General features: G+C 35.3%; 1 protein-coding gene across 2 annotated transcripts in view; it reads right to left on the bottom strand.

Moving 5' to 3' along the window:
- Positions 1–16,326, bottom strand: part of RANBP9 (RAN binding protein 9) — a 114,005-nt gene that overhangs the window by 12,972 nt on the left and 84,707 nt on the right. For both annotated transcript variants that reach the window (XM_053603510.1, XM_053603511.1), the window contains exons 6-10: positions 12,461–12,645; positions 9,402–9,514; positions 7,564–7,672; positions 5,328–5,518; positions 3,658–3,802 (exon numbers count right to left, since the gene is read on the bottom strand). In XM_053603510.1, the coding sequence (XP_053459485.1) occupies positions 3,658–3,802; positions 5,328–5,518; positions 7,564–7,672; positions 9,402–9,514; positions 12,461–12,645 (743 nt within the window). The remainder of the gene's footprint in view (positions 1–3,657; positions 3,803–5,327; positions 5,519–7,563; positions 7,673–9,401; positions 9,515–12,460; positions 12,646–16,326) is intronic.

Raw genomic sequence — 16,326 nt, 5'->3', positions numbered from 1 at the left:
CTGAGAAAATTTTTAAAAATTATTTTTGAAAGAAGTTCAAAGCATAGTCAGTGTATTCTTTTCCTTTTTGATCAACATAATTAAGTGTGCCACTGGAGTTTAATTATAGGTCCAAGTGTATCATGAGATAAAAAAAAAAAAAAAAAATGAAAAAACACTGCTCTACACTGTGTACGTTGGCTCACGCCTGTAATCCCAGCAGTTGGGAGGCCGAAGCGGGTGGATTGCCTGAGCTCACAAGTACCAGCCTGAGTAAGAGCAAGACCCTTCTAAAAAATAGCCGGGCATTGTGGCAGGCGCCTATAGTCCCAGCTACCCGGGAGGCTGAGGCAAGAGAATCGCTTAAGCCCAAGAGTCTGAGGTTGCTTTGAGTTGTGACGCCATGGCACTCTACCAAGGGTGACAAAATGAGACTCTGTGTCAAAAACAAAAAACACTTTTCTAGACCCAAGGGTGTCCAACCTGCTCCTGCAGGTTGAATTAGGTTGAACTTTATCTGTGGGGTGGGATTCAGGAAAAGCATACACGGACCTTTTTTTGCTAATCAGCTTTTGTTAGTGTTTATATATTTAATGTGTGGCCCAAGCAGGGGAGGAATAAAGGTTAGATATCCCTGTATAATCTAGACTATATTTTAATAGCTGGTATTTTTTTCTTTATTACTTAAAAAATACACTCTGTCAAAGGTGACAATAAATTTAAAAACAACTCAGTCTCATCATTTCATACCTTTTAAGTAACCGACTCTCTCCTCTTTTACAGGCTACCTTCCTGGCCAAATCTCAATTTTCAAATCATTTTCTTGGATTTCAGTTTCCACTCATTCCATACTGAAGGAATGAGTATGTATGGGTAACTATCTACAGACAGATCTGTCAGTGTACAGCCTTCAGACCCACATTCTTAGATGCAACAGTAAATGTCTAACCTTTCAGATTTCTTCTATGAAGATCTAAGTAATAACTATTTAATTCAGAGGTAAACACTTGAAAATTTAGAAAATGTTTATATAAAAATGAACTTTCTCATCACAAAAGCAACATACATTCACTTGTAGGAAAAACCAATACAGGTGAGCAAAAAATACTATGTATCACGCCCTCGGAGGCAACCCCTGGCTAACACCTTTGGGTGTACATGCATGCAAACACTCCCATTAGTAAAACTGTAAGGGAAAAAGACACAGAGATCTGGACAGACAGGGGAACTGGCCACACAACTCCAGACCAGATTTATTCAGCCAGAAAAGCTCGATTATCTTGACAAACCTTGCAAATGGTAAAAATAAAATTAAAAATGTTTAATGAAAATTCATGACATCATAACTTTCAGGGGTCTTCAAAAAATACTAAACATTTTTTCTCTTTTGACAATTCAGTTTAGTATTTGAGGGGCATCCGTTCATTTAACACATTTAAAAGTCACTGAGATATGATTTATGTTAGGTGCCAAGGATATTATGGAACAGCATGTGGCTTCAAATAGCAAAAAGGCTGTAGAAAGCTAATTAGGTCCTTATATCACAGAGAGATCATGATCAATACTATGATGAAAGTTAATCCCAAGGAGCAGCACAACATTCGGTGGGGATGTAAATCCAGCAACACATCCTGAAAGATCATCAGAACTTAAGATTTTACAGCTTCAACAGAACTGATGGAGGGAGGGAGGGTGGGGAGAAGAGCACTTTAGATGGCAGGGGGTATAATGAGAAAAGTTTGCAAGTCAAATCTTGGGAAGGTGCCTTAACTCTGCAACTTACTAGCTACTAATAATCTGTAAAAAGTCATTTATGTTTCTAATATCCAGCTCTACATCTGTAAAATGGTTTAAATAGTTATGATTACTTTGCCTACTTCACAATATTGTTATGAGAGCCACTGTCAACAACAAAATAACTGTTACTGTTTAACAGTTTAAAGTGGTTCAAAAGTTTCTTTCCCTTCTACCCTATGCACAAAGGAGGATGTGATGTCATCAGCCCTTTCTATCAGGATTGCTTCCCTGAACTAACGTAATCATAGGTCTCTTTAGTAAATTCCTGCCCTGAGAACAGTATTTAAGGGTAAAACCCACAAATTGACTGTAATCTTACCCTCAAACAATGGAAGAACCCCCTTATCAATGATAAAATACCAATGTACTTTATGTATATTATAAAGTAAATGAACTACTAAAGGCTTAATGTTTTTAATTTCCGTATTTTTACTTCAATATTTAGATTTTATATTTTCCAGTATGTCATCTCTCACGTAAAAGGGCATTTCTGACCTCCTTGACACAAGATAACCACTTTTTCTGGTGTTCTCATACCACTTTTGGGGTCCGCCATTATAACTTGCATGAATCACACAACACCATCAGTTTAGCAAATTTCTGCCATGTGTGACAGATAATCCAGACATTTTCATTACTCTCCAAATTTTCATATATAGATTTTTTTTTTTCCATAGACTCCTTTCTGAAGAATCCTATTTCCAATAAGATTCCATGCTAAAAAGTTAGGATCCTTCTAACTTTACTAAGAAAATGCTGAACTGATGACCATGCCTGAAAATGCAGTATGACCAACTGGTTCCTGTTGTAGAGCCCAAACCAGCAACAAATTGATTCAGATGCTGGATTATATACACAGGCTAAATTCACAAGAACTTGCTCTTGCACAGTAGTATTTAATTCAAAAGATTTCACTTCATGAACTTTTAGGTTTTATGAATATGTCAAAGGCCAGACTATACTGACAGAGATGTATCTTCTCTCAAAGTTCTTTAGACACCATACCTAACAGAATGTTTGAGACACAACAGATTCTCGATACAATCCTCATTCTGTTTACTAAATGATTTAACCACTTGCTATATGCAAAGACAGTCTTTCCAAAAGCATTCTTTGTAAAGTTAGCCATTTTAAATTCAGAAAACGTTCTATATATTTACACCAAAAAAAAAAAAAACCCACACATAAAGGAAAAATAAGTTATAATCTTTTTTTTGTTTGTTTAAATAAAAGTCCTGCTCTGTTGTCCTGAGCATAGTGCAATGGCATCATCATAGCTCACAGCAACCTCAAACTCCAAGGTTCAAGTGATCCTCCTGCGTTAGCCTCCAAAGTAGCTGGAACTACAGGCGTTCACCATGAAACCCAGCTAGTTTTTCTATTATAGTAGAGACAGGGTCTCACTCTTGATCAGGCTGGTCTCAAACTCCTGACCTCAAATGATCTTCTGCCTTGGCCTCCCACAGGGCCAGGATTATAGGTGTGGACAACTGTGCTTGGCTCACCTTATATTAATATTAGAGGTTAAATATACCACTATGTCTTAATTTGAACACGTAACAAATGGCATTTGTGATTATTTGTATAGATCTGTGATTAGTAAGAAGATGACGCATAGAGTCTTGAATCTGTCCTTATAATCTTACTTGAGGGAAAAGGGTAGCAGAGAAAGAGGAAGGAACTAAGGAAAGAGCTCACGTGCATAAGAAGAGACTGAAAAGCTGTAGGAACTGATTCCCTACCCTTTCATTCTCTGTGGGCTTAGGAACCCACAGACGCCCACTATAGGTCGTATAATTCAAATTCTTTCAAATTTATCACCATGATGGCACTTATAACTAGATTTCTTATATTAACACAAAAGCTGGTAAAGTCACTTACCTGGTGAAGTTATTAACTTGCTGTGATCTTGACATATTTATACTGTTCAGTTCTGGTACATTCAAATTGGATGACTGGTGTTTACTATGACAATATGATTGATGTGCTTTATTAGATATTACACCATTACTACAACTTTCAAAACCTGGGGGGAAAAAAGAAAAAAATGCCACATGGAAATAGAAATAAACACTAATTATTCATTAGATTGTAAATAATGTCTCCATATTTTGATTTTGTATTTAAGATTTATAGAATTTAAGAGCCAATGGCTGTAACTATGACCTCCTCTAACGCTCACTGAAGGCTCATCTGTGATCTCACTTAACCTCCACAATCCCCCTCCATGACAGTATTGCCTGTATCTTCATCATCATCCCTTTTTTACATGAGAATACACTGAGGCTCAGAATTTCTCCTAACCTGATATTTATATTGAAGAGGAATGATAGCCAAGGACACAGACATGAGAATCATCTTTAAAGTACAGGGAGGTGATGTGGTTAAACTGACATGAAGTAATGTAGGAAGGGTATATACTGACTGAGAAAAAGCAAAGGTGCTACTCTACAAAAGGAAACATTACCTGACTTATTTTAGAAAATTAAATATATAGAGAAAAGGTAACATCTTGGGAAACTGAGAACACCAAAATCCACAGAAAGTAATACTGGTGAGCCAAAAGAAAGTATGGAGAAAATAAAATGGACAGAGTCAAGTCTTACGAGAGGCTTGGCTGGGGAAAAAATAAGAGAGACAGGCAGCCAGAGAGGTTTGGTTATGGGGTAGCATAAGATTTCACAATCAGATTACCTTTAAATTTATACTTTATTAAAACACATAATTACCTTTTCATTGCTAAATATCAATTATTTAATTCTAGTGATGATGACTCATTTTAAATGTTGACCTTCATTTACAGAGGTATGTTAATAGCTGACTCTCAGTCTCACTGTACCACCCTCAGTAGAGTGCCATGGCGTCACACGGCTCACAGCAACCTCTAACTCTTGGGCTTACGCGATTCTCTTGCCTCAGCCTCCTGAGCAGCTGGGACTACAGGCGCCCGCCACAACGCCCGGCTATTTTTTTTTTTTTTTGGTTGCAGTTCGGCCGGGGCTGGGTTTGAACCAGCCACCCTCGGCATATGGGACCGGTGCCCTACTCACTGAGCCACAGGCGCCACCCAGTATTTCTTTTTTTAAATAGACAGGGCCTTGCTCACTTACCCAGTCTGGAGTGCAGTGGCATGATCGTAACTCACAATACCTTAAACTCCTGGGTTCAAACAATCCTCCTGCCTCAGCCTCCAGAGTAGGTGGATCTATGGGCATATGCCACAATACCTGGCTAATATTTCTATTTTTTGTAAAGATGGAGTATCTTGCTCTTGCTCAAGATGGTCTCAAACTCTGACCTCAAACAATGATCCTGCCTTGGCCTCCCAGAATGCTGAGATTACAGACATGAGTTACTGCACCCAGGCAGAAACAACTATTCTTTAAATTACTTCTGAGTACTGATAACATTATGAATCTGAACCTATAGTTTTTTATCCAGAACATCCTGAAATCAAGTAAACATTTACACAACAGCTACAAAGAAAACATGTAGACTAAAAAAAGTTTTGGTTCAAAATTTAAAAATAATGTCAGAAGAGTGAATCTCACCAGAAAAATGCGCAGTACTTCCTTTGCCTGATGCTAAATTGTGGATATTCACTCCGTGGCTGGGACTCATACTTGGGCTACTAAAAGGTCGAGGACTAACAGGATAACTATCTTGTGATTTTGGACTTCGGCCTCCCAAACATCGTACTTCACTATCGGTACCATTCACCATTTCTATAAACTGACGCACTCTAAAAGAGAAAAGAAAAATTTGCTTAGACATTATCTCCAAATGGCCTTTTTGAAAATAGTTTAAAAGCTTTTATTTACCAGTTTTGGTCTTTAGACAGTAAGCTAAAAATATTAAATATGGTGTCATATACTGCATTGGTTAGAATTCTAAAATTTCCAGAAAAATTAAAGAGTATAATATAAAAAACACTATAATAGCATTATCTCCTTTGATCAAGCGTTACTAAGAAAATTAAAATTTATTTCTAGTTACAAAAAAAGAAAAATATATAGACTTCTTTTTTTTTTTTTGAGATAGTGCCTCAAGCTATTGCCCTGGGTACAGTGTGAAAGCATGACAGCTCACAGCAACCTCAAACTCCCAATTGGGCTTAAGCGATTCTCTTGACTCAGCCTTCCAAGTAGCTGCGACTACAGGTGCCTGCCACAATGCTTGGCTATTTTTTTTTCTTGGTTGTGGTTGTAGTTGTCGTCGTTGTTTGGCAGGCCTGGGCTGGGTTTGAACCCGCCAGCTCCGGTGTATGTGGCTGGCGCCTTAGCTGCTGAGCCACAGGTGCCGAGCCTAGACTTCATATTTTTTAAAGATAGGAGTCTTGCTATGTTGCCCAGGCTAGTCTTGAATTCTTAGGCTCAAGCAATCCTCTTGCTTCAACTTCCTAAACATGTGGAATTACAGACGCATACTATTGCACTTGGCATGGATGTCATTTTTGAGCTTAAAAAAAAAAAAAAAAATCTATAATTTAATCAAAATAATATTTGCACTTGGTAGCAAATCAGATACACAGTACATAAGGACATGGTTTTACGTACATTATCAGACATACAAAGCATAGCTTTCCCCCTCATTCTTTGTCACCCCTACCACCATTCCCAACCTCTTCAAATGGGCCTCATTTATACACCAACATGAAAAGAATTCCATCATTTGACTTATAAAGGATTTCTGCTGCTTAAAGAGTTGAAATTTTAAACTCAGTAACATAATTTTTAAAGTAACATCCATAAAACCAATAAAAAATCCCAAATTAGGATAGCTTAGCTGTTATTACAAAAATCAGAAAATAAGTGTTAGTAAGGGTACAGATAAAGTAGACGCCCTTGGGCATTGTGGTAGGTAGGAATATAAACTGGTTCAGCCACTGAGGAGAGGAATATGGCTGTTCTTCAAAAAACTAAACACAGACTTACCATATGATCTAGAGTTTCCATTTCTGAGTATATAACCAAAAAAACTGAAAGCAGTGACTCAAATAGCTATGTTCAGAGCAGAATTATTCCTGACTGCCAAGAGGTGGAAGCAACCCAAGTGTCGACAGAGGAATGGATACACAAACTGTGGTATATATCCACACAACAGAATATGATTCAGCCTTTAAAAGGAAGGAAATTCAGAGACATGCTTCAGTGTGGATGAACCTTGAGAGTATTACACTAAGTGAAATCAGCCAATCACAGAGGACAAATACTGTATGATTCAACTTATGAGGTACCCTAGAGCAGTCAAATTCACAGAGGCAGAAAGGAGAATGGAGCTGGCAAGGGCTGCAGGGGAAGAAGGAAAGAGTTACAGAGTTTCAGTCAGAGAAGATGAAAAAGTTCTGGAGATGGATGGTGGTAGTGGTTAGTTATATAACAATGTAAAAACAAACAAGGTATATTTAATAATGATTAAAATGGTAAATTTTATGTATACTTTACCATAATTTTCTAAAATGCAAAGGAGACTTACTATAAGATACCTTTAAGAAGGAAAAATAGACACCCACCTTCTAAATAAGATTTTCACATTTTTAAACATGGGGAAACAATGATAAAAGAACATACGCAAAGCAAGGACACCATCTACTTATAGTTATTAATATAAAAGTGGTTTTTTCTAATTTGTTACTTAAATGTGCTAATTGCAAAATTATACGAAACTATTTGAAATAGGATAAAATCAAAATTAAAACTATAAAGAGATAAAAATTTTAATTATACAAAATGTATAATAAATGTGTATAATATATAACAAATATAACAGTTTGTTAAACAAACTCACTTTAATGTGAAAAGGAGATTAGGATTTCTTTCAAGTAAGCTTGGGTACAATTGTTGTGTTGTTTCAATGGCTTCTCCCATTCTTCCTGCTAACACCAATTTCTGAATTCCTATTCAGTAAAACAAAGCAAAAGACTAATTTATATAAGAGTAAAAACTTAAATACAGTGAATCTTCAGAAGAAAAAGAGTTAGTAAAAAGTTTTTAAATAAATTATTGTGATTGATTTCCATTTCTTTTTCTTTCTTTCTTTTTTTTTTTTGAGACAGAGTCTCAAACTATTGCCCTGGGTAGAGTGTCATGGCATCACAGCTCACCGCAACCTCCAACTCTTGGGCTCAAGTGATTCTCCTGCCTCCGCCTCCCAAGTAGCTGGGACTACAGGCGCCCGCCACAATACCCGGCTATTTTTTGTTGTTGTTGTTGTTGCAGCAGCTGTCATTGTTGTTTGGCAGGCCCAGGCTGGATTCGAACCCGCCAGCTCAGGTGTATGTGGCTGGCGCCTTAGCCGCTTAAGCCATAGGCGCCGAGCCTCCATTTCTTTTTCTAATACCCATTAGGCAACTCCCAGAAAAATTTCAGACACACTAAAAAATGAGAAAAGTTAAGTACCTCCACAAACTGTAAAAAGAAAAATCACAATAAATAAATAAATAAATAAATAAAAAAGAAAAATCACAAGCTAACATATAAGTAATATAGTTAGAACTATCAAATACGATGATCCCAGGACTAAAAAAAATGCTAGTCTTTGAATAAGATCTGAACTGCATTCATTGTGGGGCAATTATTAAATGGGAAAATAAGCATACAAACTGAGTAAGTGATCATCTCTATTCAGTGATTGTCTCTGCTGAACAGAACTTAATAGTGAGAAAGGCAAGCACATAATTAACTAAAGTGCAAGGTAATCGGTGCTATTACAGCAATTTGACCTAAAAAAAAATTTTTCAACCACTGATTTCATCCATCTGTTTTGTTTTCATCCTTGTATTTTTTGTCAAATCATACCCATCCTGATGGACCCATTGCTCTTAGGATGGCTAACTGTGGACCAGTTATAAACAGGCCCTATAGTTCTGGCCACACAGGTCAGTCCTAGGACCTAAATAACAAGTATTTATGATCAATGTTAGCTCCGATTTAATAAAGATTTAAATTCAAAAATATTTATATTTCTTTCACATCTTATCTCTACCATCTACTCAGGACTATGTTACTCAAAAAAACAAAACAAAACAAAACCATAAAACAAAGAAGAAACTTTTCACCCAATGTTTACTTCCTAAAAGCTTATGAAAACATTTTTTATTTTAAGAAGATATGGTAAAGTCAGGCAGTGCCCGTAGCTTAGTGGGTAGGGCGCCAGCCACATACACCCAGGCTGGTGGGCTCGAACCCAGCTCAGGCCAGCTGAACAACAATGACAACTGCAACCAAAAAATAGCCAGGCATCATGGCGGGCGCCTGTAGTCCCCGCCACTTGGGAAGCTAAGGCAAGAGAATCGCTTAAGCTCAAGAGTTTGAGGTTGCTGTGAACTGTGACGCCACAGCACTCTACCCAGGGCAACAGCTTGAGGCTCTGTCTCAAAAAAAAAAAATAGAAAGATATGGTAAAGTCATTCCTAATAAAATCTTCCCCCAAATTCTTTCTATAATTAGTCTGACATAGTCCTATGCAAATTTTTAAAGCTAATATTCAAAAAATATCAGTGAAAATAAATTTCAGAGGCATCCATTTAATACATTTAAGTTTTTTAATTTTAGAAAATTTCTAAAAATAAAGTAGCTAAACCTATAACCTGAAAATAAATGTTAACCATGCACCATTGTCCTTACTTTGTCTATTCTTAATGGAAGCTAATTCTTCTAGAACGGTCTGGTCTGTAGATCTGGCAAAGGCCTCTGCTGTGGCACAGTACCCATGGTGGACTAAATAAGATGAAACCATTCTTAAAAAGAAGAAACATACATATTTTAGTTAGGAAAATACACGATTCATTATAATTTATACAAACAAGTCCTATATTGGTATTGTAAAACAAACCTATTTACTTGAAACAGTAAGAAATTTCAACTTTAACTTGAAAAAAAATTTTGTCTTATCATGTAATATTTCTAAAAAGGTAACTGCAAATGCTTTGTTAAGACTACTCTCCCTAAAATAAATATTACTTGAGAATCAAGAACACTAGTGATCTTTTCTTATATCTCCATTACCCTCAGGTCCCTTTGTATTTATTTCCCATTCTATTATTCAATCCTAATAACCATAATTTCTGTTTCAACTTTATCATATTATCCCAGTAGTATGTCATCATGTTGTAAAATAACATTTAAAAATAATGGATTAACTCTTTATGTTCCGAAACATAACCACTTTCATTACCCATCAGTTAAATGAGGTGAGTATAGAAAAAACCCTAAGGTAAACCCAGAGAATCTTTCAGAACAAAATCTATGTGAGTACTACTAATAAAGGAGGAATCAGCCTGCTAATCTAAATTAATTACTCTGGTTTTGCACAGAAAATTACTCAAACATGATTTACATGGAAGTGGCACTCTTCAGTGTCACCTGTTTAAGAATAGGTATATTTCTTAAAAAGCTACCAAGTTGTTAAAATATGTATTTACATCTACCCACAATATGTAGATAGAAAAACTAGTGATCCAGTATTATTAACCCAAAAGCTCCAAACAAAAAACTCTTAAACCTGTCTGACACTACTAAGGCCAGTGAGGAAACGGTGGGAAGCAGTGGTTTACTAGGGGTACACTAGGTAAAAAGGAAGAGAAGGTGAAGAGGACCTCTAAAAAACAGACTTTTATCTTATTTTATCTAATTGTACAAATTAAGGGGGAGAAGACTTTTAGAATGGACTTCCTAGGAGATCCTGGCAAGTCACTTCAATTTTCTGGAGAACTGGGCAAGAGAATCCTAGTTATATAAATGTTTCCTTTACTATTATCTTGCTGTGATGCTCAGTGGCAACCATTTTCAGAGCCTTAAAAGAAAGCTGCCCCATCCTATCTCCTAGCTCATAGGGACTACGGGATTGTGAGTTGGGAGTGTTTGTTCTCTAACTGCATGGAACAAAGAAACTGGTATCAAAGCTCTGTAACGTATATAACAGTTCTAGGGAAGAAGCTTTCTTTCAGAGTCATCATCATGTCTCCTAATCATAATGTCCTCCAAAAAAATATTTAAAAAATTTTTTTTAAATTTAGGAACATTCAAAGTGGTGGTGGTGGGGGTCCCCCTCACATTTGTAAATCTTAGCACTCTGGGAGGCTGAAGTGGGTGGACTGCTTGAGCTCAAGGATTGGAGAGTAGCTGGGCAAGAGTTGAATCCATATCTACTAAAAATAGAAAAACTAGCTAGGTGTGGTGGTACATGCCTGTAGTCCCAGCTACTCGGGAGACTAAGGAAAGAGGATCTCTTGGGCCCAAGAGTTTGAGGTTGCTAGGAACTATGATGACACCATGGCACTCAACCCAGGGCAACAGAGTGAGACTCTGTCTCAAAAAAAAAAAAAAAGAAAAAGAAAAAAAGAAAGTTCAAAGCAATTTAAGGATATTCAAGATGAAATGAGATGGTGACGGTGTCTGAAAGTTTTTGCTATTTTCTTGGCGTTGATTATAATAGCAGAGATGACTTTTAAAATGTAACAGTGTTTGCATAATTTTTAAGTCTATGCTACCATTTTGAAGTCTGTGCTATTATTTAGTACTAATGACATCCAGGTGTGTCATCGCTAGCCTTTTAGCAAAAGTAAAGTTGAAAAAGTTGACTGTCACAGGAAATATATTTTCCTGCTAACTACTTATTTTTTTTTTAAGCTCCCCAATAAAACAGGTTGAAAATTTTTAGCAAAGAAGGAATTGCGATAATTTTATGGTACCTTTCATTTAACACCCATTTTCTGCCCTGCTACTGGCCATCTTCCATCAAAGTTATGAATGAATCCTAAGTATGCTACTTATAGGAATCCTAACTACATATTTACTGCTCTTTGGTCTTCATTTCCTTTCTGCTTTCTCACATGTCTAATAATAGCATATACAAGTCAAGCATTAACATTAACTAGTAAGTTTTTTGTTTGTTTTTCAGTTTTTTTTTTGGCTGGGGCTGGGCCTGGGTTTGAACCCACCACCTCTGGCATATGGGGCTGGTGCTCTACTCCTTTGAGCCACAGGGGCCGCCCTCGTAATTTTTTTTTTTAATCTCTTAAAATGAAGGCTTTGGTCAAATTTTCCTGTTTAAAACAGAGGTGGTTTTAATATCCCTGAATCTAAATGCTAAAAAGTAATTATTTAGCAAAAAGAAGCTTCTTTAATAGTAACCAAAAATAACTGACATTATTCTTCCATAGTAACTCAAACAGTGGAAAAACTTGGCCAAATCCTGAAATACAAAATCTTCACATCTATATCCCAATACATTTTGATACTTAATCTTACCAAGCCAAAATTCTTTCTTTCTACTCATAAATATCTGAACTACTGCTGAATGATATAGCCAAGATCATGTCCAAACCCCACATATTCTGATTATAAAATCTAGATTATCTCTCTAAATGTATCTTTGGCATGAACGTTATTAAAAGTTGAATTGTATAACCACAGAAATCATTAAATCCTATCACTAAGAATAGCCTAGGTAACCTAACATCACATTATCTCCTCCACCAAATTAAGTCACACTGAAAACAATTCTGTATGTGTATCATCAATCTATTTTTGCTTAAATTACTTTTTGAGAGTAAAATATCAATAATACAATAATTATTAGGATATAAATCAGTAGATTAAGCAACTTCTATGAATACCAAAAGAATAAATGTCTTATAAAAAAGATTTCTGAATAACGTCAATTCAAATTTCTTCACTCTTACTTTTGTATCATGGTCTGCCATTCTCCTTCGCGATCTCCAATTGGAAATCGGTCTATCTGTGCCTGTATTTTGGTTCTCCACTCTCGCATATAGTCTTCTATATCAAAAACGAAAGGATGTTGCCCAAAATTGGCATCAACCACTTCTCCTGGTGTCTGAAGCCCCACAGTAGGATACAAATTTGGCTGTAAGACAACATATTTCATCACCTATCCATTTTAAGTTAAGGACTTACTTATTGTTTTAATGCTACTATTAAAACACTATAACTACAAATTTACTTTATGACATTTAAAATCCTGACCATATTAGTAAGAAAAGATGAAAATTAATGACCTAAAATATGTTATATGTTAGATAAAAAAGTCACTTCCTGTGATTTAATCAAGAGAAAACTAAAACAACCTAAGATGCCTATTTTTTTCAGCAGCAACAATGAATTATCCACATGGCATCATACTTCTAATATATAAAGATGTAATTCTTGCTCTTAAGATTATGTTATGTAGTTGTTAATAGAAATTAAAATATAAACACATAACTCTTATTTCATATTTACTACATTTCTGCAAACTGCATGTTAAAGCTAGTTACCATAAAAGTACAACCCTCACGAGGCAGGTACTATTTTAAATTTACTACTTTCATTTATCTGTCCAGTTGGGATGCCTGACTTTACAAAGGGAAGGTGATAAGAATTTAAAACTATAAGCAAAATATAGCCATTAAGAGTTGAGATTCTCTATATAAAAATAAAACTCAAATATACATATTTCAAAGGAGGGATTTGAAGATTCTAACTCAGAAATGTATTCAGACATCCTCCAGAATTTCAAAGCTAAACAATCAAGTTTAAAAGATGGTAGCAAAGTATACAAAAAAATGCAGAAGTCCTTCTTTTTCTCTATCACTGATTATAACAGTTGTTACATCAAAAGGGCAAATGAGTTTCTGAATGTCTACTGAACACCAAGGTTTAATCTTATTACTCCTGTGTAGTATCTATTATTTCTGTAACAAAGATACAGAAATTGAGGATTTGAGATTAAATAACTTGCTCATGGTTGTTTTGCTAACAAGTGGCAGAGATGGAATTAGTACAAAGGTTTCTCTGACACCTAATCCGAGGACCAATATTTCTTTCTAAAACTCCAAATCCTACCACATCTTCAATTTGTGTTATGTATGGCTTATTTTTTTTCTTTCTTAGTATCATAAGTATTTTTAGTATAAAAGAAGGTAAAGATTATGATTATAATTTGTGTGTGAATGTAAGATGTTAAACAAATTTCATAGCAAAAGGCTAAGGGGATGTATTTTTAAACAACTTTTCAATCATGCAAGAAAAATCGGAAACAAAAACAAATATTATGTCAAAATATCAGAAAATATAAAGTACTACTGGATTATGAAAATAAATGGTTAAATCAAAGCATGCCAAAGTACTGATTCTTAATGATTAATACAACAAGTTTATAGAATTTTAGGCCCCAAACAGAATTTTAATCCCAAAACATTGCACACCATTCTCATTTCACCAATGAGAAGAGTATGGAGACCTGAATACACTAAGGGCATAGAATTAAAGTACGCAGCTTGATAATGGAAAAAACTCATGTCTCCCTACTTACAGTACAGTATTCTTTGCATTAAAATCCACTGTAGATTTATGAGATATTTTAAAATAAAAGAAGCCAAAGATAAAGAAATCAGAGTGACAGGTAATTCTGTTCACTGATGTTCAGGATTGTCCAATAAAGATCCTTTTAAAATGGTTTTCCAATCTAAATATCCTTACAAATGTAGAAAAATAATCATATCAACACTAAAAAAAAAAATCAACATTCATAAATTTTCTGGTAAAACTGTTCCATAAAAGTTTCAAACTTTATGACAAAAATGTCACAAAACAAATGAAGTTTCTACAAAAAACAATCTTCCACACACATGATAAAGAATCAGTATTTCAAATGTAAAAAAATATCCACACAGGAAGACAGAAATTACCAGTTCAAATTCTCAAAAATGGCAATAGATATGTAGGCAATTCACAGAAAAAATAAAAAATTATTTACTCTTTAGAATGTAATGTAAAAACAAGGTCCTTTTGTTGTTGCAGATCAGATTAAGATTTAAAAATCTGAGAATACCCAATGTTGATGAAAATAAACATTCTCATCCACTATACACACAAGTATAACCTACATAACCTTTTAAGAAAGAAATTTGGAAAAGCCTATTAAAATTGACAGAGTAATTTCATTTGTAAGAGTTTTATTCTACAGAAAAGTGAACATGTGCAAAGATACATATTCTGCAGCATTATCTGTCGTCCTGGATAGAGTGCTGAGTGCTGTTGCATCACGGCTCACAGCAACCTCAAAGTCTTGGACTCCAGCAATCCTCTTGGCTCAGCTTCCTGGGTAGCTGGGATTACAGCCGCCCACCATGAAGCCTAGCTAGTTTTTCTATTTTTAGTGGAGATGAGGTCTCGCTCTTGCTGAGGCTGGTCTCAAACTCCTGAGTTTAAGTGCTCCACCAGCCTTGGCCTCCCAGAGTGCTAGGATTACAGGCATGAGCCACTGAACCTGGACAATTTCTTTAATGTCTAGATAGTAGGTATCTATAGCATGCATCAAATCTCAAAAGCCAATAATAGGATATACCATTATTTTATGGTCTAAGAAAAAGTATTGCAAATTAAACTGATAGGCCATAGATTCCAAAATGGATTCCCATTTCAGAAATATTAAAATATGAAAAAAATTGCATTTTAGTTAGAATTGATGAATTGCAGCAGTATATTGTAAAGAGGCAAAAAGAACAGAATAAAAAATGTCTGGACACAGAAAGATATCCTGTATATCACTAAATGAAAAAAGCAACCTGTAGAATAATGTACATACTATGGCCCAATCTTCTGTGTAAATATTTAAATAATCATCATACTGGCTTACATCTGTTCAGAAAGGGTCTAGAACAGTGGTCTAGACCACTGTGGGTCGTGACCCACAGGAACTGTATTAAAGGGCTGCAGCATTAGAAAGGTTGGAAGAATATACACTCTAGTTAGAACAGTCATCAGAGCTAAAGCTGCTAGGATTATAAACTTCTTTTTTATGCATTTCAGTAGTTATAAACATTTTTTCTCATTTAAATATGTAATAAGAGGTAGATTTAAAAAACATAAAGTACTCTCAAGTCAGTTTGGGTTCACTGCAAAGTAATTACAACTGGTATCCCATTTACTCAATCTTAAAACTGGAATATTTGGGGGAAGAAGATTAAGGACACGTTCCTTAACTTGCTAGACTATAGATTTTAGAAACCAACGGCTTTTTAAAGCATACAGACCAATGAGTTTTAGTATATTCACAGAAATGAGCAAATATCTTATCTCATTTTATAACATTTCCATCACCCCAAAGTAAAACAGTACCCATTAGAAACTATTCCTCCTTCCCTCAATCCCCCTAACCTCTGGGCAAACCACTAATATACTTTCTGACTCTACAGAGTAATTTGCCCATTCTGGGTACTCTATATAAATGGAATTATACAATATGTGGTCTGTGCCTTCTTCAATTTAGCATGTTTTCAAGATTCATTTGTGCGGCAGCACATATCTTGATTATAGATTTATAGGAAACATTTTCCAGGAACATATTTCTAAATTTAAAAAAATTACTCCTGCCTATGTAGAAGTAGCCAGAACTAACAATAGTTTCTTTATGAAAAGAAGAGAAAAACAGATCTCACTTTTATTAAATTGTGAAAGATAAAGATACCAAAAATACTTTCAGTCTAGAAATTGCTCAACAACATAGCTTGTTCTACAAGTATTATATTTAAAAGATTTCCTCTAA

Source organism: Nycticebus coucang, chromosome 9 (genome assembly GCF_027406575.1).
Source record: "Nycticebus coucang isolate mNycCou1 chromosome 9, mNycCou1.pri, whole genome shotgun sequence".
In the NCBI taxonomy this organism is placed as follows: domain Eukaryota; kingdom Metazoa; phylum Chordata; class Mammalia; order Primates; family Lorisidae; genus Nycticebus; species Nycticebus coucang.
The sequence above is the reverse complement of the archived record's forward strand: the minus strand, read 5'-3'. Positions and strand labels throughout refer to the sequence as shown.